General features: G+C 43.2%; 2 protein-coding genes across 2 annotated transcripts; one reads left to right on the top strand and one right to left on the bottom strand.

Annotated features, from left to right (window-relative positions):
• The first annotated feature begins 305 nt into the window (after window positions 1-305).
• Window positions 306-24,011, top strand: LOC134196159 (probable Bax inhibitor 1). Its single transcript, XM_062665228.1, has 10 exons — window positions 306-423; window positions 589-697; window positions 6,412-6,502; window positions 6,565-6,594; window positions 6,651-6,699; window positions 14,042-14,139; window positions 14,196-14,275; window positions 14,368-14,468; window positions 23,729-23,807; window positions 23,864-24,011. Exons 1-10 carry the CDS (start codon window positions 362-364, stop codon window positions 23,879-23,881), a joined length of 717 nt encoding a protein of 238 aa, XP_062521212.1. The 5' UTR covers window positions 306-361; the 3' UTR covers window positions 23,882-24,011.
• Window positions 14,549-17,428, bottom strand: LOC134196158 (uncharacterized). The gene has a single exon (XM_062665227.1). The coding sequence runs from the start codon at window positions 16,209-16,211 to the stop codon at window positions 15,162-15,164; it is 1,050 nt and encodes a 349-aa protein (XP_062521211.1). The 5' UTR covers window positions 16,212-17,428; the 3' UTR covers window positions 14,549-15,161.
• Window positions 24,012-25,002: the final 991 nt, after the last annotated feature.

Here is a 25,002-nt window from a genome sequence, read left to right as displayed (position 1 = left end):
GTGCTAGCTGTAGAATTTAGTATACGGTGGCGCTGCAAATGCAGCTCCAAAACGTACTTTCACTGTACGTATGGTGAAATAGGCCAATTTTGGCGCTACACGGGTCTGGGAGGCCAAAGGCTACGCCTGGGCAAAGCCGCCGTAGACTAAAGCCGCCGTGGCTCTAGAAGCACCCAGTAAGGAAGACCTTACGTCTATGTTGATATTAAATGAGCATTTTTTATGGTACGGTGCAGCCTCGCCTCAGTGTGGATTGCAGTCCCGGATGTCGCACTCGCACACATGTTACGTTGGATTAGCGCTCTAGGCATGCGCAAATGGTCACTGACGTGTCAACTGTTGCGTGTTCACTCGGGAAAAAATGGACGCTCTCTTTGGTGGAAGAAGCATCAGCTTTAAGGCTCTCTCTGACTTTTCTTCGCTGTAAGAGATTGCTGTAGCTTTTCGACTTTAGGGGTTTACAGTTCCGCATTTCTGTTTCAATTTGTCGACTGTCGTACTCAAACATGCACCTGTTGGAGTCCTAGGGCCAATTAACGTAGTGGAAGTTCGGATTTCGATTTATATTTCTTTGTTTTTGCCTTTTAGTGATACTCGCGTGAGGGGTCACTTGCGCAGCGTGTACAGCTGCCTTGCTTTTTCGACATTGGTTGCTGCCGGAGGTGCTCTCATGCACTTTTATACCAGCTTATTTCAGGTATTTTATCGTGGTTGGTATACATGTACGTATTATTAATTATTAGATAGGACAGTGCTGTCATACGTCGACCTTCCGGGAGATTGGCTCTGAGAATACGGTAGATCATTGATATTATTAATTTTAATTGTATTTTGTAGTTAATCAGGAGCGTAGCTAGCCTGGGCATGTTTTCAGGTTGCCCAGAACTTCCAAGAGGAGGGGTATCTAGATAACGTTAACATGTGCTGAACGAGTGATCTACACAATCCTCTAGCAGTAGATAAGTAATTTGCAATGAATAGGAGGCATTATGTCACGCAAGAGAAAGCAAGTTGTCATCACAAGCAGGTGAGCCCTACATATGGCCATACAAACTATATACCGTATTAGCTGAAACGTTGGGGGGAATTTATTTGCCGGTTTGCTAAGAAATTGGCAGACAAAGCATATTGGCAGACTTTGTTTTGGTGGTTGGACATCGTTGTTTGATAACTGCAGGATTCTCGCTACAGCGTGGCAGTTTGGCGCAGCGCCACGCACCAGTTAGCCTCCCCAGACGCAGTGTGGATTGCAGCCCCCGGATGCGCTTCCATCACCACTACGTTTGGTCCAGTACCGCCTTTCTGGGCGGGAGTAAGTATGTAATCAAATTCTTCAGTGTGTGTCATACTACTGTCATTAGCTAGGAACTGAGCTTTCGATTGTAGTTTGACGTTGTTCTAGCCTCTGTACTTGTTGATATTGTGATTTTAGGCCGCTGTTATGTGTTAGTAAGAGATTGCAGCTATGTTAGAGAGCGTAGCTGTGAATGGTCGATCAGAAATGGCACCAGCAGTGCATCATATGCCTTTGAACACGTACACAGGTTCTCAGTTGAAGCTGCAATGCATCATATGCCTCTTACTGCAATGCATTGGACTGCTGCCTACTTACTGCACGCTAATTAGCGAAGATCCCACACACAGTCATTTCCTGTAATCTACTAAGCCGACGAAGTACACTTGTAACTGGCACTAATCATGTCCCTAGGGACATGATTAATGCTGACCGCAAGGGTCGGTACCAGACCAGACCAGACCAGACCAGACGTAGTGGTGATAGTAGTGGTGATAGTAGTGGTGATAGAAGCGGTGATAGAAGCGGTGATGGAAGCACATCTGGGGCTGCAATCCACACTGCATCTGGGGCGAGCTACGCTCCAGTAGGAGTGTGCCACGCTCAGAAACGGTAAATAGCAGCCCAAAGTCTACAGCTAAGGAATTTTTGAGAATTCCATACTACTGGAGACAATACTAAAGGTGACAATAGCCACAAATCTAGGCTCTTGCAAAATAGCCTCGCTCCTTGACGTACTGTACACACAACCTGTTGATTGCAGTCCCGGATGCCCTGCCTCTGATTCTAGTCCCGGATGCCCTTCCAGTGACCAGGAAAGCACGCTCTTGTCCGGCAAGTGTACACCTAGAATCTACTCTAGACTGGTCAAAAAGAGCAACAAAGTGGTACACGTCAATCAATGTTTGACTAGACAAACTTTCTGTAGTTCGTCTACGAAACTTGCGCATGCGCAATTGATGAACATTGCTAAGAAGGGCTTACTAACGATCGAAGTTGATTTCCTTGCAAGGGCAGGGCAGGGCACTTGAATGTACATCTGCTACAATGCAAAGTCTACCTCACTTGAGATCAGCTTCAGTGTTCATATCTGACTGTAAAGAGCAATGCATCGTTGACCCACACTCCCAAAACTCTCTAGCGAGAACCCTGTAACTGATATATGTCTTACCATAAGTGGTCATGGAAGAGTTTGTGATTGACAGCTGTGTTTGTGGCTCACATTTCCCTAACTTACTGGTCTCCAATTACTGCGTAATGATGTCGAAGTACTGCTGTGTCAGTGCAAAGAACGTGTCCCGGGTAAACGTCGTGACAGTCCAACTTCACCCATAGCCTCATGGCTTCATTCATAGGCACAACAGATGGCAAGCATGGGTTACCTACCATCTTGTACCGCCACTTTGCCATTAGATAAGCTGATCCACGTGGGTGATGACGTCAACATATCCTGGTGGCCAAAATTAAGGGCTGATTTTAGATTGACGGCCGCTGGAAAATCTGCCAAAATATATTTGCTGCCAGTATTTCATCTTAGTTTTACGTCAGCGTCATCCTGAATTTAGGTGCGGGTGGTACGTGGTATCTTTGATATTAACATTCTTCTACTCAATTTAATATTAACACGTTATTGTAGCTCACAGCTTTAATATGTTTAAGAGTGACTACACACTAACGTACATCAGAACCATGGTGTTGGTAGCTGCTGTGTGGATGCATGAGATAGACACCAGGTGACCTGACATTATGGCGGCTGGCGCATGTGCGGGAGGTTTATGAGCGATGCGGGTGCTGACACGAAACTATATATGTAGTTTGTATGGCCTAATGACCGAAGAATTTTCACCAACTGGAATGATGTTATCTAGTTTTTTTATGAAGATCTCTCTCTTCACTTAAAGTACTCATACTAAATACTAAAACTTGCTGAAAGAAAGATACAAGGTCCTATATCTTCCTGCATGAAGCTCACAGTCCAGCCCCCCCCCCCCCCACTAAAAGTGCTGCCTATGCCCCTGTTAATGCAGTGTACCCTTGCTTATCCAACGCCTGTGAGCGACTGATATGAAAGGGGTCAGATATGTGAATTTAAGTGACGCCATCAAGATGCAAGTCCTCAGATACTTTGTGCTTGTCATGCCCCCAAAATCTTGATTTTGAGAACAATTTCAAGTTCTCCAATACCAGGAATCGTTGGCAAGTGGGATTTGACCTATAGTTACATTGCCAGGATCTATTGCAAAATGCGGCAGATCTAGTGCAGTGCGCATGCTCACATCTACAGACTTGGACAAAATTATAGGGACACCCCGCTGTGGGTATGTAGTAACACAATAATTAGGTCACAATTTACCAAATATCAATATTGTTAAGAACTTAATAGTTACCGCGTTGATTGTTAGGTTTCTTGAGAATACTGTAGACCCTAAATTGTTTTCTTTATGTTTCGCATTGCGGAAAACAAGACCTAAAAGTGTATGACGTCATGACTGCGTAAGCATCGTAAGTTAGACTCTCTCTGATTTTGTTTAGTGGCTTTTAAAAAAGCCGGTTTTAATAACGCGAAGGAAAAATTGAAGCTCTTCACCAGTTCCTCAGTACTGAGCGTTCTCGCCTCTCGCCCTCCTGATTGCGTCCAAACGTCGCGGAACACTTTCTGCCAAGTTCCCGACACGCGCGGCTGGAATCTGCTGCCACGCCTCTTGTAGAGCATTCCAGAGCTCAGCTGCAGTTCTCGGTTCGCGACGGTTGGCAGCAGTTTTGAGTTCATGCCACAAGTTCTCAATTGGATTCGCATCAGGCGATTTTGGTGGCCAGTCCAGCAGTGTGACGTCATGCTGGCGTAGCCATTGTCTTGTTGACCGAGACGTGTGGATTGGCGCGTTGTCCTGCTGAAAGACAAAGTCGTCTCCTATCAGTGCCGCTGCGTCTGTAAGCATGTGCTCCTCCAGAACCTGTTGGTACGCCGTGCTGTCAAACAACATTCCAGTTTCACTAGGAACCCCACACCATGCCAACACATCGATCCCCACATCATCACACTAGCTGCGTGCTAGATTGTACGGTCACAGAATTCAGGGAGAAATTTCCTCTCCTTTGCGACGCTAAACGTACGGAGCACCATCCTTTCCTATGCTGATTTTTGACTCATCTTTAAAAAGAACAGATTTCCAGTCATCCAAAGTATACCGTGTGTGAGTGGTTGCCCATCCCAGTCGCAAATGCCGATGGTTTTCTGTTAGCAGTGGTATTTTTCTAGGCCTTCGAGCGTTCACTCCTGTCTCACTGAGACGACGACGGACTGTTCTACTTGACACCTGCTTGCTGGTTTCATCAGCCAGCTGATACGAGAGCAGTCATGATGGTGCTCTGTGGTTCTGCAGTGCCATTCTCTTCAGTCGATGATCTTCCCGGATTGTCGTTGCCTTCCCACATCCAGGTTGTTTTTCGTAATCGCTGCTGCCATGGGAAAGCCGTTGCAGGCACTGATGAACCCAATTCCTGGAGTGGCGGACAAAAGCTGCAATCTGACACACAGAATGGCCAACTGAGTGAAGGGCTTCAATTTTCCCTCGCGTTTTTTGAACTCAACTGTTTGCCTCGAGGCATCGCTGCAACTCGTCAAATATCTCACGGAACAAGACTCTGCAACTGCGTGCAGCTGAACGTTCAGGCTAACTTATCGCCTAAGTTTGGCGATCTCAAGGGCAGCGGTTTTAGTGCAGCTGACATTTTGGTGGTAGCAGTTTGAGATTTTGCTACGTAAAACGTGGACTGGAAGTGGCATGTCAATGTTCTTTGTTGCTATAACTTTTTTAGTTTTTGTCTTAGCAGGATTTTTTTTGCAATTAATTAGTGTCGCATGATTTTTGAATACGTTGAAGTTTGTTTATTGATTAAAATGGCAAAACAATTCAAATTGTGATCACATGCGTGGAATCAATGTGCAAAAACAGATGATTCGCCTTTTTTTCATAATGTTGATAAGAGGACCCACAAAATTGCTTTCAATCTACTACAGAGCATTATTAGATTGTATGCCAAGAATGAGCATCCAAGAGCGATGAATGTGTACAAAGACAAGAAAAGTAGGAATGGCCGTCTTCCTTCTTCAAAGCAAACTAGATGCGCAGCAGGTAGTAAGTACAGCTGCGGTCTTGAACTCAAGCTATGTTACATACTAACAATGGCACAATCCATGAAAAGAAATTCGAAAAACATTTGGTTTTGCTAGAGAAAAATTCAGTGCCAAAGTTAGACTAGACACAAAAATGCCAGGTGTCCCTATAATTTTGTCCAAGTCTGTACTTGAATGTTTCTTTTTTCCACACTTATCTACTTCCATTGAAATACTTCTAGCTAAAACCAGAGTCTCAACCAGGAGTAAAGAAATGCACCTGAGGTCATTGAGCATTGATTTGAAAATATTGTGTAGGTTTGCAAATATTGAGCATGCATAGCATCTGTTTTTCAGTTTTAGCAGTTGCTTTTGTACAGTAAACATCTACGGGTGCACGTGATGGAAGAAAGTTCTAGTGTGATCAGATTTCCAGCTATGCTATTTGAGCAGGGTGCTGCCTCACCTTGCTTGCGTCTTGATTGAATTCTGAAAGGCCTTCTGCACCATGCTGGTATACCCCTAATACTGGTCCTCAGACAAGTGGTTTCAAAACAATTGTAGTCTAGTCCACGTCTGGTTTTGTGACAGTTATGTAGGTCTTTTGTTGTGCAGGCATCATCTGGGCATCAGAAGGCAACAACATGAGACCAACATGTGCCACACACAGCTACTTCTATCCATATGCTCACAAGTTTTGCCATGCCGTCATTGAAACTAAAATGCCATCGTTATTTTTGCATAGTGAGTAGATAGAATGCACAAGAGCTTATATGTAGGAGGGGCAGCCCTTTGCAATGGCTTAGTCAATTAACTTTCCGAAGCTAATTCCAATATCAGAATTCTTCAGAAGATTATAGTCTTCTGTTGGTAAAGTTTGAGTTTAGAATCTTCAACTGTAGAATTGGGAGGGTTGACAGCACTGTAAGTAATCTCGGGATTGAATCAAAGAAACTGAAGCAGAAGTAAATTTGTGACTTACTACATGATATTTGTGTAGGCTGGTATTTTGTCGACATTGGTGGCTTTGGGCTGCTTGCTTGCTCTTGGAATGACTAAACACAGCAAACAAAACTTTAATACTAGATTTGGTGAGTGTTTTTGACTGACTTTTGTGTATGTTTGATGTAATAGTTTCAATGTGGATTTGTAGGTTTACTGGCTGGATTTTCTTTTTTCATGGGTGAGAGATTGTATTTTATTATAAAACACTGAACCTGTAATTCTGTTTTGTGATAGGTCTTGGTTTGGGACCAGTACTGGACTTTGCCATTGAGATTGATCCTGGGTATGAGTTGTGCAAGGATTCACATTAGCTTAATATAGTTCTACATAACATGGTCTTCTAGTAGGGAAGTAAGTAGCTTTTGCATGATGGTGATATCTTGGGACCCCAGATTAGTTGTTGTAGGCCCATATTCCAGGCTAAGGGCAAGTGTACGTACAGTGAAGTAAAATGTGGAGATTATGGAATATGTTATTAACTTTTAGGTTATCATAAGCCTGAGGAGAGGTAACAGTAGTGCCTCTGTAGATCACCGGCCGGCAGGCTGACTGGAGGGACGGATGGACAATTGGAATGCAGTACATGCACTCATTGTTATCGTTGCCAGTTGAAGTGATGATGTCTTTGCATGCTTTCAAAAGGTATCGAATAGCTATTGGATGTCGACAGTCTCACGTGCCAATCAATGTGTTCAGTCCCCCTTCTCACCCCTTCCTTGGCTCTCACCGATTATATTCAGGATGGATGAACGCTTTGTATCCTAACTTAGAAGCCAAAGGGTTTATCACTTTAGTGGTCTTTCAAAATTTCGACAACTTTACGAGCATAAAAATGCAAGCTTTTCTGAAGTCCTCCTTCCCCTCCCCAAAGTGTACACAATGTTGTTGGTGCACAAGTCAATACCATGGTTCCATCTATCAGAGGGTTGCTGGGTGGTCTTCAATGGTACTGCATTGATACAGTTCTTTCTCCATTCCATGCGACCCGCTTGAATGGTGTCATTTTGGAGGCTTCCCGTCATTTGAGTGGACGAAGAAGAAACCGTTGAGAAAGTCATGATAATGGCAGCTGGGCTCTTTATGGATGGCTGATGTTCTAAAGTCTGTTCAAGCTGACTTCTTTCTCTCTCAGGAAATCTTGAATTTCTTTTGACTGCAAATTCCTAGAGACACGCTAACACTTCATTTTAGACCTCATGGCCTTGCTTTTCGTGGGATGTGTGTTGCAGCTACACTAATTTAATGTAAGTAGCTACTGTAACCAATAGAACCAAGAGACAACCTTCAATTGAATGACAAACCCACCCCTTATGCTAATTATAATTGCTCATTTGATAAACGATGGGAACATCTGCCCATGCAAGAACCACACAAGCTTTGGGGAGAGAGGTCAGCGTGGACGGACATTAGAACAAAACATGAATAGACTGTCGTTGGTCGTACATGTTTGCAAATTCTGTACACGTGGGTGACTAGCACAGGAACAATGCATGGTGCAATTCCGACCATGGAAACGGAGAAATTAGCACAACCCATTTGCTACTGATCAACGTTTTATAAAGCGTACAGAGGCACTAACCCCTTTCCCCTATCGTGCGCTTTGTAGGCTCGTGAAACTGTTGATAATTTTGAACAACCTCTAAGTAGCTTTCAACTATGGATGCTGCTATTGTATTTTCTGAATTTTACTGAATTTGAAAAATAACGAAATACACATTCTAGATTAGGTTTTGATGGGCTTTTAACAACCATGAGGCTTTCACCAGTGAGAAAATGTTCATGCACATTTCAGAATTAGTGCAAGGTATGACCACTGCCTAATGGGTGAGCTCAGATGTGCAGCAATTACGGCAACAGTGCATGGTGTTTCATTAGAATCTCACATGAAGGAAGAAGGCTATATCATGACAGCGAAACTAGCTTTGCTGAAAGTGGCAGCATTTGAATTATGCTGGCAGAATAAGAAAGTATTAGATGCGTTCACAAACTTGGTCCCCACAGAGTGTTCACTGCGACTGTTTGGATGGAGTGGAGTTGACTAGTCTCGTGTGGCCAGAACCTTTGGTGTACACGAGGCAGATAGGGAGACGGTCTGGTCACTATCACCAAGGTTTTTGTCTATCACCCCAGAATGGTGGCATGCTCAGTCACACTTCAGATTGGAAGTAAGAGGTGTGTGTGACCTTCAGTGTTAATCAAAGTTTGTCCGGCTAAAGCTTGAAATAACTTTGTTCGGACAAAGCCTGTGAAATTGACTTGGGGTATTTAGAAGACTAGAGATTTATGACGCCGTTTGTCCCTTTTATCTGAAGCGATGGGCTCATTATTACGAGCTAGTAGATTACGGTACACATCACTACCTTTGCTTAGCTGGGTAGCCACGCTTTCTGTTCACGCTTAGATATCATGCATGACCACCTGTTACATGCAAATATAACAAACAGGAAACATTATTTGGGTACTGAAAATAGTATGGTACTTTTATAGAGTGTGGAGGTTTGCGGCACTCGTGCATTGTGCACTCTCTGTTTGTGTTTAATTTGTAGCTAAATTGTTACAACTCTTATATAGCTGGTTGCCTGGCAGTATTTTGTCATCATTGAAGCTCGCTAGTAGTCAAACAAATGACCCATGCACGGGCAAGGTCGATAGAAAGTGTGCACATTAATAAGATGAAAATGTTATTGTTAGCTATAGGTGGTCACAAGAGCATAGATGTACAGCACTTAGCAAGTACTTCATTACTAATTGCTACACATTCTAAACATGATAGGTTCTCCTTTCTACTCAGCTTCCAGATTTCAATTAAAGGTGGGAACAGTATTCACAGCTGGCAGTTTCCGCTCAACCACTTTCTTGGCTTGCTGTAGACAAATACGAGTTGAGAGAAAGGCACTAAACAGCAGCTTCAAGAAGTTATGTAATAATGAAGCTATGCTTGTGATCTGGCATAGAGATCTAGAACATGCTAATATTTCACCTTTACTTCTCATGTTTGTTGTCTGTATCTGTAGTATGCCCTATAGAAAATTTTTGTGTGACTCACATGCGATGAAGGTTGACTCGCTCATGTGTAGCTCATTTACATACTTGGGATCTCATTTGCATGCGGAATGTACAGATATTCGCATGTGGAACGTATGGATATTTGCATGCGGAACGTACGGATATTTGCATGCGGAACGTACGGATATTTGCATGCGGAACGTACGGATATTTGCATGCGGAACGTATGGATATTCGCATGCAGAACGCACGAGAATCGCTGCGGAACGCACGAGAACCGCATGCAGAACGCACGAGAATCGCATGCATGGCGTTAGGTCACGAGCATGCGTTTAGAGACGTGATTGAGAACCATTTGACCGCGATTTCTTTGATTATATTTCTAACCAATTATTTTGACATTTGCACTCTCTATCTTAGGAAAAACACAGTCTAGAAATGTTTTCCACAAGAACTTGCTTTCTTCTTACGCTGTGGTTGTCAGTCTGCATTTCACTTGGGTTCTGATTTTTCTCTTGCCCAGGTTGTGAATCACTATAATGAGCGACCTCAGCAGTAGGCCTATATTTCGCAGAGATTTCATCGTTGTCTAATAAAGCAGTTGCAGTAACACAGACAAGAAAGACAAGACTCTTGTCTGGGTACTTGTAGGTTTTTTCGAATCTTCTCCAAAAGCCTCAGTCCCAGCTCCATCTTATTTCTAGCGTGAAGAATCTATCGAATTGTCTGTTTTAAGGTGGGTTAGGTGACCATGCAGTGTGGTAACAGCTACTGGAGCTGGAGTGACAAACTACCTTTTCAGCAGTTTGTCTCCTTGACACTAATCTGTGGCCGACTGACCGAGATGATCTTGCAGCCTTTGGTGTAGCTGATGTACGTGTCTCTTGCTGTAGAGCACTTCCGGCGTCTTTTATTAAAAAACTACGTATTGCTGGATGGGGTAATGACAGACCGGACCTTCTTCAAGATGTACTGGATCGATAACTTGCGACACCATCCAAAAAATACTGTATGTTCACTGCTTCTGTCCCAGTAAAAAGAGAAATTTCCAAACTTTGTCCAGTTGGTGTGCATACTGCTGGTGTTTCCAGTCAGCAATGCCATAGTGGAGTGTGGTTTCAGTGCTATGAGGAGGATAAAAAGTGACTTGCGGTCAAGTCTTAGTGAAGATACCTTAGACCACTTGATACCTTAGACCACTTGATGAGGGTTAGCGTTGATGGTCCGCCATTGGCACAGTTTGACCCTACACTTGCAGTCCAACTGTTCTTCAGCACTCCAAGGAGGCCACACGTTCAGCCATATGGTTCAAAAAACCAAAAGTTAATGAATAGCATATTTTGCTTCTAAAATTTGCATGGGTAGGGTGCCACTTGCTACTATTCAAGTAACTTTGTTTCCATTTAGCTAAAGGGAATTGTGTTATAATAACAAATTTAATAGTATCATTACTATTCACAGTTTGGCACTGACTATGAACTTGTGCCTGTAGACTAGAAAAGCATGAACTGCCTGGGTATTTATTTAATTAATTAATTGCTTTGTTTTGCAAGAATATCGTTGCGACACAATTTTGCATTACTGCTACTCAATTTGCAATTTGTGTAGCAATACCGCTACGCAAAAAAAGAAAAAGTAAATTATGCCCTGCACTTGAACACAGTGCTTGGTTGTGTAAGCTTTATTGTACGCAAAGACTGTATGAAATTGTGACAAAGAAGTTGAAAGAGGAAAGAAGCGGACATTGACACAATGAGTAGAGGTTTGAAGGAACGCACAGAACTCCCAGCTTACGGGCCTGTGATAGGCAGCCTGTTGTAGGCTAAGAGGGAACAGACATTGTTCACAGACATTGTTCAAAGTTGCAGAACTTTCTATAACAGGAATCAGTTTATGACAAGTATAGCAATTATCTTTAATGAAATTAATTGAAAGACTGTTTAGGAAAGTTGTGCTAAACACTGTTCAAGTCCTGCAGTGTGTCAAAAGATTGTCACTGAATGTGAGCTACACCTGATATAATGACCTTCACACACACACACACACACACACACACACACACACACACACACACACACACACACACACACACTTTGTTATGAAGAACACAGGTATTGCTTTGTCACAAGCTCAGTTAGGAGCTAGAGTAAAGATTAGGAATACATGCATCTCACTAAAAGGAAGGTGTACAAACAATAGTGGCCGTGTTCACACTAGAGTTAGAAAACCTGGGTTTGCGCCAATTAATCATAACACTGTTGTGCTATCATGCACAAGGTGTGTTCTCACATGTTGAGCTAGCCCGGTTGCCCAATAATTAGTCAAATTAAGCTGTGTGAACTGTAGCAGACTGCAACTGATTGTAATCATGTACTCGAGCTTCGCTACTCAATTACTGCACAAGAATTAAAATGTCTTCCGACTGCTTTGCGTCTTAACTGCCTTCTCCAGGTGTAGGGACCACATGCGTGCGATACAACAGCAACAGCTGTCTGAATGTGTGGCTGCAACAGCACTTTTCACTACAGAATTCCGCAAGTTGTGCTGCGGAATGGATTTGCCTGTAGCAAACACTGCCAGACCAACACAAAGTAGAGGAATCTTTTTTGATTCATTGCTATGATACGTAATTTGGATAAACTGGAGTGATTTAACAAGCAGTAACCCCAGCAAGGTTAGGATAAACCTGCTCTAACCCACATTTGTCGTAAAACTAATCTAAGTAATTGGTTATGCTAAGCAGTAGTAACCCAGTGTGAACACGGCCAGTGATGATTTGCCAACAGTATTTGATTCCATGTTCAATAACCCCCACGTGATGATGATAGGTGTTAATATCAAAGAACCGATCAATTGATTAACTGCATACAACTTTGCACTGCAACACTGTACTAATAGAATACCGTTGAACAGCTGGTTCTCAGCTGAGTGGGCTCAGTGATTGAGCAAAGGACCATTGGCTGTAAAAGAGTTAGTTCACTCTTTTAACTTGCCCCAGCAAAACTGTCAGGCAAGCATTTTGAGTGTTTTGTTGGTTGTCCCAACCAGTACCAGTTTTGCCTGGGATGTGTCTGATGTCTGGCATTACCGTGTCCAAATGCACAAAGAAGTAGAGTAATTGGTTCTGTCGTTGTTGTCGTCGTTCACACAAAAATCACCATATCTGAAGATTTAGGTGTCCGAGGGAGCAATAATCGCCATCAAAACATTGGAAATGAGAAAATAGGAACTTTGTAAACTTGTTTGTGCTGATAAAGACTCCATAGACGAGAAAAAGTGAGTTTTGGAAATAGGTTTGGCATGCGTTGGCATCTGAGGCTAGCTGTGTGGCTGTGATTCTTGGTAATCGATAGACTTGTTGCTGCTGCCTTGTCTCTAATCCTCTAGTGTGACACGTGTGCTTGATCTGCAATCAGCATGTGATATGCTTCTTTCAATGGCAGCTCCAGTTTGGATTGCTGTCTGCTGCATGTCATGTAAATAGCAGTGCACCAGACCATAAAGCCTTCACACTTCTAGGACTCCAGAGAAAAGCGAGGTTTGGGTATGCATTGGCATCTGAGGCTAGATGTGCGACTGTCATTTCTAGTTCTCTTGAAAATCTGTTATGCAGCCCCTTCCTTGCTTCTTCAAACATTTTTGGGCCAAGCTCCTGTCTGTGGGGCTGCTTCAGCTTAGTCAACTCAGACCAAGACAACACTCGGTGTCTGATGTTATCAGAAATACCTACTTGATGCATTATTGTGATTTGTATGCTATGGACGAGGCCAACAGGTGTTTTATTTCAGTGTTTCTCTTCCCTGTTTGTGTTGCTTTAAGGTACTGCAAAAATGATAAATAGAAGTTGTTTTACTGTGCATGCCCAGTTAGTGCAGATGGAGTCGTGCCTTGTGTCTTCCTGGGTTCTTGAGTCATCTAGTCAAGGAACAAAGTCAGAATCAGATGGCAAGTTGTTGAAGTAAAGTTGGGCAGACTGCTTTGGCAAGTTTTAGAGTCTTTGGAGAGTGACTACTAGCCATGTACAGTCAAGATCGTAGAACGAGTTTACTCACGTATTCAGAATCTTTTCACTACAGTATTGGCACATCCTCTACTACAAGTGAAGACAAGTGTGTGGAAGTAGACCTTGTCAGAACTCTGGAGGAGTCTGCATTGGCTAGTTTCTTGAGGCTTCCTGAGAAGCATACTGATGGCAACAGTACATTGCTGAGGGGTTACTTCCAACTTGAAATTGACGCTATTAAATGGCTGTCAAGTCTTGGCCTTGGGTTTCAATACACAAAATCATGATCATCGTTGCTAGTATCAACTTGCTTTTAGATCTTTTATTTGCACGTGCTCGTATGTTGGACAGGAAATTAGGATGAGAAACACTGAATTTAGAACTGCTAGCGTAAAGCAATAAATGCAATGGTATCCATTGACAAGCGAATGGTGTGGGGCCCATATATGTGCTCTTGTTTCCGAACTGTGACTCTATTCCTTGAAATTTTGAATAGATTTAAACACGTTTTTGTTGCAGTTGATCTTAATTTTTAATAAACCTTGGTTTTAATAATACTTTAAATCTGCAAAATTGTGTCATTAAATTTGAGGTGTTTCTAAAATGCTTTTCTTAGTATTATTCCGACTGCTTTTCTTGGAACATCTGTTATTTTTGTGAGCTTTACTCTGGCTGCTTTGTGGGCAGAGAGAAGGTCCTACCTGTTTCTTGGTGGTAAGTTTATTGGATAGTTTTTGTAGTGTGGCTTTCTACCGTTATTATGTTTGTAGGTATGTTATTTGCTGGTCTGCAGATTCTTATTCTTCTTGGCATTGCGAACATCTTTTTTCATTCATATGCCATCTTTAATGTATGTGTGCTAAACTGATAATTTTGCAATTTTATTGTTGTTTATAATTATTGTCTAGGCAGATGCGACTTCATCATTTTATGTCTTGCTAGGTGAATCTCTATGCTGGTTTGGTGATCATGTGTGCGTTTGTTTTATATGACACTCAGCTTATTGTCGAAAAATGCCACAGTGGTGATAACGACTATATCTGGTAAGCTGTTTGGTAATGCAGAGGACTTTAAGAATTGTAACCCCTTAGTAGGCCAGTTCCTTGGTCTTATTATTTGACTAGCTGATTTGCCCTTTCTTGCTCAGGGACACAAATTTCTGCATATAGCATTAACTCCCGTATATTAAGCAGAGAATTTTCTGTGATTCCACAAAGCCTGTTCTCTGTATGTGTGACTAAATCCCGTCTAGAGTTGCATCTATTGTAGCATTCCCACTGGACGTTGTCACTTTGAAGATGTTGCTACTGTTTTACTGAACAGATGTAGCGAACGTGTCAGCTACTGGATGCGCATACACAGGCAAAGAGGGTAGCCATATTTTCTAAGTACCTGGATATACTTGAAAAACCTTGCTTTTATTCACGTCACTGTCGATAAACGACACGCTCCTTGTGTACCGTTTGTGGTCGGCAATGGGCATTTCAGATTTGGTGGAAATCCGATGCACCGTTCTAGAGAAATTTGAACTAGAGAGGAGCTCGTTTTCGTCAAGAAAGTGCTGGAAGACAACATCTTCACTTTCACAATAATCGGATTGCTATATAGGAGCAAAATTTTGGAGATATGCACACACACACACACACACACACACACACACACACACACACACACACACTTCACTTCACGCTGCATTCATTCCAATGAGAAACGATGAAGGCCAAGGTCACCTTAGGCTATATCGGAGGAGTGGATGTTCTCTGACAGCAGAAACGCTCGTGGGTGTGGAGGCCTTGTTGGTGGAATGTTTGGTGACAGTACTGACATCGACCAGTCAGGGACTGACCATGTTTCTGTCTCTGGTGGTTTACAAGGCCGGCATGATTTACAGCAGTAAATCTGCAACCATCAAAGCTGCAGTGTAAAGCAAACTCTGATGTCATTTGCCTTGCTTCGCAGCGACGTTTCCGCTCATCCTTGCGGTATTTCTCTTGTTCTTCCTTCTTGAAATTTACTTCCTGTGTGGCAGCCCAGATCCGATTCCTCCACTCATTCCTATCTTCTGCTAGTATCCTCCAAACCCCATCAAGATTGCAATTCCTTAAATCCCTCAGTACCAAATCGTTCCATCTCATTCTCTGGCCTCCGACTGAACGTCTACCTTGAGGTGATGCACACACCAAAACCTTCCTTGGTAGACGACACTCATCCATGCGCAAGATGTGACCCAATAACCGAAGACGTCTCTGTGTCAGCATGGTGGAGATTCTTTGTAGGTGGGCTATCTTTCTGATGGAGGTGTCTCTCTTCCCGTCCCATAGGGACACTCCAAGAATGGAGCGGAGGCTTCTCTTCACAAAACTCTGTAAGCGATGTATCTGTGGCTCCAGAAGTACTGCTGTTTCCAAACCATATAAAAGGGTGGAAAGAACTACAGAGACAAAGATGTTCAGCTTGGTACTAGACTTGATCTTCCTTTGGTGCCAAAGGATGCGGTTAAGTGACCCATGTAACTGAGATGCTTTGGTTATCCGTGTTGATATCTCAACATCCATGGAGCAATTATTAGAAAGATAACTTCCAAGGTACTGAAAGGATGGTACCACCTCAATTGAATCACAATCAGGATGCAAAGAAATGGGAGATGGAGAATGGGCATCAGCTCCAGGTAGGACAGCTAGAAGTTTGGTCTTGTAATTGATGGTAAGCCCCATGTGATGGCAAGATGAATCCAGAGATTTCAGCAAGGAGGATAGACTTTCATACGAATCAGATATCAATGCCATATCGTCAGCATATTCAAGGTCTGACACTGACACCTCTGATGTAAGCTTCCTGTTTCCTACCAGGTCAGCATCCAGAAGATATGACAAGTTGAATTACAGAGTCAAAGTAGAGGTTGAATATAGTTGGAGCAAGTACACGACCCTGTTTGACACCACTAGAAACAGAGAAATGATCTGAGATTTTACCATAGGTCCTTACAGCGGCAGAAGTGTTACTGTGCAATGCTTCAATGATTTTGAGCAGCTTAGATGGCAAGTGGTAACAAGACTGAAGAACAGACCAGAGAGCTGCTCTATTGATTGAATCGTAGGCCTTACGGAGGTCTACAAAACATGTATAAAGGACGATGGTACTCCCTGGCTTTTTCCATCAACACCCTGAGAGAAAAGAGTTGGTCGGTGCACCCTCTGCCCTTGCGGAAACCACACTGGTTCTCACGCAAGAGGGCCTCTGCTCTGGGTTTGATCCTGTTCAGTATAACACGAGTAGAAACCTTGCAGGGGATGCTGAAGAGGGCAATGCCTCTATAGTTGTCGCACTCAGAACGACTTCCCTTCTTGTGAAGAGGGACAATGAGGTGGTTCAACCAATCTGAGGGGATACTCTCGCTGCTCGATATGAAGTTGAACAGTGAAGTGAGCCAGCAGATGGTTTCGCCTCCTCCCAACTTCAGCAGATATGCCGTCATCTTCTGGAGCCTTACCATCTCTGAGCTGTGCGATAGCTACCTGAATCTCATCTTCAGATATGGGCTGGGACAAGTTTTCATCATCTGGGAATAGTTCTTTGTCAGATGGTGTGGCAGCAATGATGTCCGGTCGTGCATCAGTATCCAACTGGCAGCTTGATGAGCAACAATTAGACACTTCTGCAAAGTGTTCTGCCCAACGTTGAACCTTGTCGATGTCACTTGAGAGAATGGATCTATTCTTTGCTAGGATGTTGGATGATGAAGGCTTGGATGCCTGTTTCTTAAGTAGCCTGAGCTCTTTGACTACGCTCCCACCACAACCTAGTTGCGGTAACATGTTTACACACACACACGCACGTGCACACACACACACACACACACACACACACAACACAAATTATTGTGATACAGTGGTTATTGGGCGAAGAAAACACAAACTCCTGGATAATTTATTTCCCTGTGTATGTGACCAAATACATCTTATCTGAAGACTGATATTTAATTAAGGATTATCTTGCTTTTATCGACCGGGGGGGGGGGGGGGGGTAATAAACGACATGCTCTGTGCACATGCTTACTGTCGGAGGTCAGGATGGACATTGTGAATTTACTGGAGATCTGATGCATAGTTCACACACCAGGGTTTAAAATCCTCCAAATTTGGTGGCCGCCAGAGCAATTAAACGTAAAGACACGCCTACTTTATTTACAGCCACGCCTACTTTATTTACAACCACGCCTACTTTCCCTATTTGTGTTCCACATTAGGTTTCTAACTGAAACTAAAAGTAGATATCTGGGATTTGTAGGTGTGGTTTTCTCTTGTCCTTCCTGACACTTGTAGAAATTCAATGTGGTTTAGATGTAACAAAGCAGCTACCTGTAAACCCTCCTAATCTTGACCTGGTTGTGGGATGTCTTATGACAAGGCTTGTAATCATATCTCCTCACATAGGTGATAATGTGGTGGCATATTGAGGTAATTAGCCCAACCCACAGTCTCAGCTAAGGTTTCTAATTGCTTCCAGATGTTATGGGAGAGTAAACAGGAGGTGGTAGAGTTAGATAATAGGGCTGAGCTGTAACTTACACCTACAGTAAAACAGGTCAGTTGCTTGGTTCAACAAACCGACGCACCGTCATGCACAATGCACTTTCCCCTTTGCGATTTAGAAATGTGAGATTCTCCGGTTGTACACAGCCAACGTGAACAAAGAGTAGGGCGACCATGTGCAATGCTGCATGAATCTTTCGGCGACTAAATTATCTACATTCAATCGCCAAATCGCAAGAGTTAGTCACCAATGTGGCAAGGAGGCAACTGGGAATTTTGAACCCTGCACACACACAGACACACACACACACACACACACACACACACACACACACACACACACACTTTTTCACTACTCAACAATGAGTTCATGACTTCCATTCAGCAATTGTTTACAATTTGTCTTTGATGGGCATGTTCATGTGCAGAGTCCCATTCTGAAACAACATACTCGACAGATATTACAAATGTTCTTTGTACCAGTAGTCAAGTTTTATGGTGTATAGTTGTGATGCATTAGTCTCTTTTCTTCAATTTTGTCAATTCTACCTTTCTCGTAATGATCTAAAAACCTAATCTCATATTTTTCTTCTACATTGAACGGTCACATGCTATCATTCCCAATTTTTTTTATCAATACCGACATTCTGTAGATTGTGTCTTAAAGTGTCTTTGAACCTCAACTTCTGACCACCAGCTTTTCTTGGTGCATCTAACAACTGACCGTATAGCACTTGTTTTGGTAAACGTTTATCATCCATTCATGCGATATGACCTACCCACTTTAGTTGCACACACACACACACACACACACACACACGCACACACACACACAGCTTTCTTATAAATAGCTTGCAGCTGATCATGAAGATGGAGGTGTAAGGCAAGTTAGTTGAATAAGGCAACACCCACACATCTGACACTACTACACTGTCCTAAGCAACAAAATCATGTTGTACGAGAGCCTTATATGTTTATAGAAAATTCGAAGTCATGCACACGATAGATAGTATGACTGTGGTAAGAAGATATCCAGATGGTTTTGATTGCTCTTATTCATCACTTCTGTTTGCTAGTAGAGGATATATTTGATCCACTTTTAGAGTGAAACCCAGGCATGAAACAGGTAGTTACAATCAGTGGAAAATCAACCATCTCTCCTGGCATGTGTATGGGCATCACGGCAGTCACATGGTCGCGAGATGTTATGTGGGGGTTGACTCCTCAAGAAGGGACCCACGATCCATCAATTGGCGCAGTCAAATCTAGGGTAGAAGAGCAGACAAGCGGCAGTTCAATCAACTCACTCCACCGCACTATTCGAGAGCTGGCTTTGAACACGCACACACACACACACACACACACACACACACACACACACACACACACACACGTGTGCGTGCCTTCCTTTCACTGCATTCATTCCAATAAGGAACGGTGCAGACCATGGTACAGGCTAGGTTGGGAAGTGAAATTCTCTGACAGCAAAAACGCTCCTGGTTGTGGAGGCCTCGTTGAAGGAAAGTTTGATGGCAACACTGACATCAGCCAGTTAAGGACTGACCATGTGTCTGCCTTTGATGGTTTACAAGGCCAGCATGATTTACAGCAGTGAAGCCACAATCATCAAGACTGCAATGTATATCAAACTTTAATGTTGTCTGCCTTGTTTCGCATCGTCGTTTCTGCTTATTTTTGCGGTCTTTTGTCATTTTTGAAATTCGCTTTTTGTGTGGTGGTCCAGATTTTATTCCTCCACACATTTTGATCTCAAGCTTATATTCTCCAAACCTTCTCAAGTTTGCAATTCCTCGACTCTCTCAGCACTAAATTGTTCCATTGCATTCTCTGGCCTCCAACTGAGCGTCTTTCTTGGGATGGCGCACACACCAAAACCTTCCTTGGTAGACGACACTCATCCATGCGCAAAATGTGACCCAACAGTTGAAGACGTCTTTGCGTTAGCATAGTGGAGAGTCTCTGCAGGTGGGCAATCTTTCTGATGAAGGTGTCTTTCTTCCCGTCCCATAATGACACACCAAGGATGGAGCAGAGGCATCGCATCACGAATCTCTGTAGATGACAAACCTGAAGCTCCAGAATTACAGCTGTTTCCACACCATACAGAAGAACGGAAAGAACTACGTAGACAAGGACACTCAGCTTGGTTGAAGATTTGATCTTTCCTCTGGTGCCAAAGAATGCAGTTGAGTTACCCATATGACTGAAATGCTTTGGTGATCCGTGCTGATATTTCAACATCCAAAGTGCAATTGTTGGAGACAGAACTTCCAAGGTACTGGAAGGATGGTACCACCCCAATGGGATCACAGTCAGGATGAAGAACAAAGGGAGGTGGAAGATGGGCAACATCTTCTGTAGCACAGCTAAAAGCTTCTTGTAATTGATGGGAAGCCCCATGTAATGGCAATAGGAATCCATAGATTTCAGCAAGGTATGGAGGCTTATATATATCAGAGATCAATGCCATATCATCAGCATATTCAAGGTCCGCCACTGACACCTCTGATGTAAACTTCTTCCTGTTTCCGACTAGGTCAGCATCTAAGAGGTATGACTAGCACAAGCCATGTAGTTGGTGATCAGTAATGGCAAGTGTAAATCACAGTATCAAAACAGAGATTGAATAGGGTTGGAGTGAGTACTCAACCCTGCTTGACACCAAGGGATACAGAGAAATGATCCAAGATTTTACAGCGGCAGAAGTGTTGTTGTGCAATGCTTCAATGATTAATATCATTAAGTAACTTAGATAGCAGATGGTAACAGTACTGAAGTACAGTCCAGAGAGCTGCTTTATATTGACTGAATTGTAAGCCTTGTGAAGGTCAACAAAACAGATGTACAAAGGACAATGATAATCTCTAGCTGTTCCTTCAACTTTCTGAGAGAAAAGAGTTGGTCAGTTTACCCCCTCTACCCTTCCACATTGGTTCTCGCACAGGAGAGGCTAAGCTTTGCGTTTGATCCTGTTTAATGTAGCACGAGTGAGAACCTTGCTGAGAACGCTTAAGACGTCAGTGCCTCTGTAGTTGTCATTACTTCAGTGCTTTCTTTCACCATTCTTCACTTTGGCTCTGACTCTTCACACTCTGGTGGAGTCGTCATCATCTTATCTTCTCGTGCTAGAGCTGCTTTGGAAGAAGCTTGAAGTGTTTTAAGCCATCAATGAGAGAATCGTGTATATCCATCTGAAGTCACATCTTTCCTACATCACAATTTTTGCTGTCTATGTTCCAACCTATCCTGTCACCTCAACAATTGAAGCCATCGAACCATCAGATGATTTCTTCAATGAATTGCATTCCGCAATGGCAACCATTTCAGCAACAGATATGGTCGTTTAGGAGATTTTAATGCTTGAGTAGGAACAGATACCAACACATGGCATACAATTATTTGACCTAATGAGGTAGGTGAAATCAACGGAAATGGCCAATGTTTGTTGGATTTTTGTGTCACTAATAAACGTATTTTTACTAACATCTGGTTTCGGGGCAAGTCAATTCATCAGTATACTTGGCATCTCAATAGTGACTGTTTCAACCCTGGTCATGTAATTCACTGTATGTCAGTGCCAAACATCGTTCTTCTGTTTTAGATACGCGTGTCTACCAGGAAGTTTACCATCATTCAGACCATGAACTCGTCTCTAGCATTTGATTTGATTAAAACGAAGCGTCATCATTCCCCTCACCGTCAGACCAAATGTTTACCAAGAAATGTACCTTAATCAATCATTGGCCAAGCGAGTGGACAATGTTCTCTCCTGTCAGAATCATCTCTCTGATCTCAAAGATCTCCAAGTAGAGATGCACCTTCTACGCAGCTGTCTTAGCCTGTGCAAAGTAAATCATCTAATCAGAACTGTCCCCCCAGGGAGAGTGACAGAACAATGTCGCCGGTTTGATCATGGTGTGCGTCATTGCTTAGAGAAGGTGTTCAATTCGTCTATGCCTGCTGGCAACAGGCAACTCTACCAGTCCGTCTTGGTGGTCTTGGTCTAAGAGAAGCCGGCAGAACAGCTCCAGCAGCCTTAACTGGAAGCTGTTATTCAGCTCGCAAATTATTAATTAAATCAATTGCTTAGGCACGCTGTTAAGGCGTCATTTGTGGATAGCAGTGTGCACTTCAACCTTGCCTCATTTGACCAGAATTTGATAGTTCCTGGTGAACTACCAACTCGAGAGAATTGAAGGAGTGTACACTATGAGGATATTCATTTCAAGGCTTCTAAACAACGCGGATTTCAAGTCATTCTTGACTCATCACTTGTACGGAAATCAAGGCTGAAAGTAGCTTACAAGATAAAGCAGGTCTCAACTCAGTCTCCGCTAGACAATCCGGGGCATGGCTTATGGCAATACCTAACCGGAAATTAGGCCTGGTCATGTCTCCTCAGGAATTTATGGTTGCTCTTCGTATGTGGCTTGGCATTCCTGTGTTTCCATCTTCTTCGTCCGTTAGATGTCCTTGTGGTACTGTCATCGATCCACATGGAGATCATGTCTTGGGTTGTGGTCATGGCTCACTAAGAAATAAAAGGCATGACACACTTTGTGACGTCATTGTCAACACTGTTGTTATGGACAACCGTGACTGCAAGAAGGAGTAACGGTGCAACAGCCACAACAATGCCAGACCAGGGGATGTGTTTCATGCTGACTTCCTGCAGGGCCGAGCTGCGTATTTCGATGTGACTATTAGGAATTCCCTACAGGCATCATATCTCCTAGAATCAGCCACCCAACCAGTAGCAGCAGCTGCTGGAGGAGACTCCGAGAAGATTGCACGGTGTAAAGATGAAGTTAACGCAGCTGGATGTGACTTCTATCCTCTAGTTGTAGAGACACTGGGAGTTTGGTCTCCTAGTTCTGTAGAGTTTTTAAAAATTATAGCAAGAAGAACTGTTTAACTACATGGACAACGGTCTCTAAAGCTATCCAGCATTACTGCAACAACTTTCTTTTAGTCTTTGGCGGTATAATGCTAAACTGATTTTGGACAGACTAGCCATCTGTAGTGTTAACAATGTTATGTGGGAGTATGTGTGATTTGTTTGCCCACTGTTAGTGTGTGTGTGTGTGTGTGTGTGTGTGTGTGTGTGTGTGTGTGTGTGTGTGTGTGTGTATATATGTCACGGCCGTGGCTTAGTGGTTAGCGACAATGGCTACCACTCCCATGGTTTGGGGGTTCAAACCCCAGTGATGACAGTAAATTATGAAACTTTTCTGTCTTTTCTTTCTCATGTTTCTTTAGCTTTATCCATGAGACTATGACTCGTTTCAGTCGTTGGGGAGTTTCTGTGGTCTGGCGAACGGTCCGTTGATGATGACGTTCAGTGCTTTCCTGGTGGTCATTGATATCCACTAGGCGTGCTGTCGCAATGTTCGCGGTCACCGTAATGCCTGCAATCTATATCGAATTGGCTAGTCATTGATCGCGGTATGGACTGCACGGAAACATGTACCCTGCTGGGCTCACCTGCCGGGTTGGTGGGTGCCCAGATGGGGTAAAGACCCCACTTGCCCATTATGGAGGGGCATAACGATATATATATATATATATATATATATATATATATATATACATACATACATACATACATACATACATACATACATATATACATACATATATACATACGGCTTCTGAAAATATCCGCTGTTAGCTGTTTGGGTGTTTGTAATTCTGGGTTTGACTGTACTGCCAATTAGTGTAAAATGCTGACATGCAGTGGTATTAAACAGGCACTCTGTGGACTTGTTTTTGGACTTCATCAATATTTTCCGTCGACTGGTCATCATTTTGGGAATGAACAAGAAGAAGGTATGTGATGTGTGTATGTTTGACCACTTTAATTAGCACAGGTCTTTCATGTTTAGGACAACAAGAAGAACTAACTGTCATTGTATTTGCGTTTGACTGTAATGGTAGGTGTCTGCATGTTGCTTAGAGTTTTGATGTGAAACATACACTGTGTAGTAGCTGACTTGATATTTGCATTATCATATGCTGATTGCCTGTGGAGCATGCACAGTGTGTAGCAGCAGTAATTACGCATTGCTTGTGTAAGTGGTGTCTGTTCCTCATAAGTGTGAACTTTGAAAATCTTCAATATCTCCGCTGTTTTTTGGACTTTCTCGATGATCTGGATATCATTTAGGTCTGGCATTTATGTTTATCAAATTATCTAAGCCCTTCCTACAAAGGAAACCGGAAACACGTTCAACACAACAACTGACAGAGACTGTGCACAGAATGATATCACCTCGCTGCAAGAAACATGCAGAGCACTAGTACGTCGCCACAGCCTAGCGTCTAGCTTCTCACTGGACTAGCCTACTTACTAGCCCAGCACGTACCACAGGCATGGGCATGCAATGTGAAAATCAATGGATGTGTGTGTGTGTGTGTGTGTGTGTGTGTGTGTGTGCGTGTGCGTGTGTGTGTGTGTGTCTGTGTCTGTGTGCGTGTCTGTGTCTGTGTGCGTGTCTGTGTCTGTGTCTGTGTGCGTGTCTGTGTCTGTGTCTGTGTCTGTGTGCGTGTCTGTGTCTGTGTCTGTGTGCGTGTCTGTGTCTGTGTCTGTGTGCGTGTCTGTGTCTGTGTCTGTGTGCGTGTCTGTGTCTGTGTCTGTGTGCGTGTCTGTGTCTGTGTCTGTGTGCGTGTCTGTGTCTGTGTCTGTGTGCGTGTCTGTGTCTGTGTCTGTGTGCGTGTCTGTGTCTGTGTCTGTGTGCGTGTGTGTGTCTGTGTGTGTGCGTGTGTGTGTGTGTGTGTGTCTGTGTGCGTGTGTGTGTGTCTGTGTGTGTCTGTGTGTGTGCGTGCGTGTGTGTGTGTCTGTGTCTTGTCTCTCTGTGCGTGTGTGTGGTGTGTGTATTTATTGTGAATATCAATGTAAATTTTATTAATTTTTGTTTACTGGGTTTTTGTCATTATCTTGTTGCTAGAAGGTATAATTCTTTGATAACACAGGGACGCGTCGATGTGATTACATCACTTGCAGTTAACTATTGAGGTGGATGCT

The sequence above is a fragment of the Corticium candelabrum genome, chromosome 21 (genome assembly GCF_963422355.1).
Source record: "Corticium candelabrum chromosome 21, ooCorCand1.1, whole genome shotgun sequence".
Taxonomy (NCBI): Eukaryota; Metazoa; Porifera; class Homoscleromorpha; order Homosclerophorida; family Plakinidae; genus Corticium; species Corticium candelabrum.
This window is presented reverse-complemented; position numbering and strand designations above follow the sequence as displayed.

Excerpts from the sequence above, each read along its gene's own strand:
- LOC134196158 (XM_062665227.1), bottom strand. The coding sequence starts at position 16,211 with ATGGCATTGATATCTGATTCGTATGAAAGTCTATCCTCCTTGCTGAAA.
- LOC134196159 (XM_062665228.1), top strand. The coding sequence starts at position 362 with ATGGACGCTCTCTTTGGTGGAAGAAGCATCAGCTTTAAGGCTCTCTCT. Across the intron at positions 424-588 it reads CTCTCTGACTTTTCTTCGCT|TGATACTCGCGTGAGGGGTC; the intron begins GTAAGAGATTGC and ends TTTGCCTTTTAG. Across the intron at positions 698-6,411 it reads TTTATACCAGCTTATTTCAG|GCTGGTATTTTGTCGACATT; the intron begins GTATTTTATCGT and ends ATATTTGTGTAG.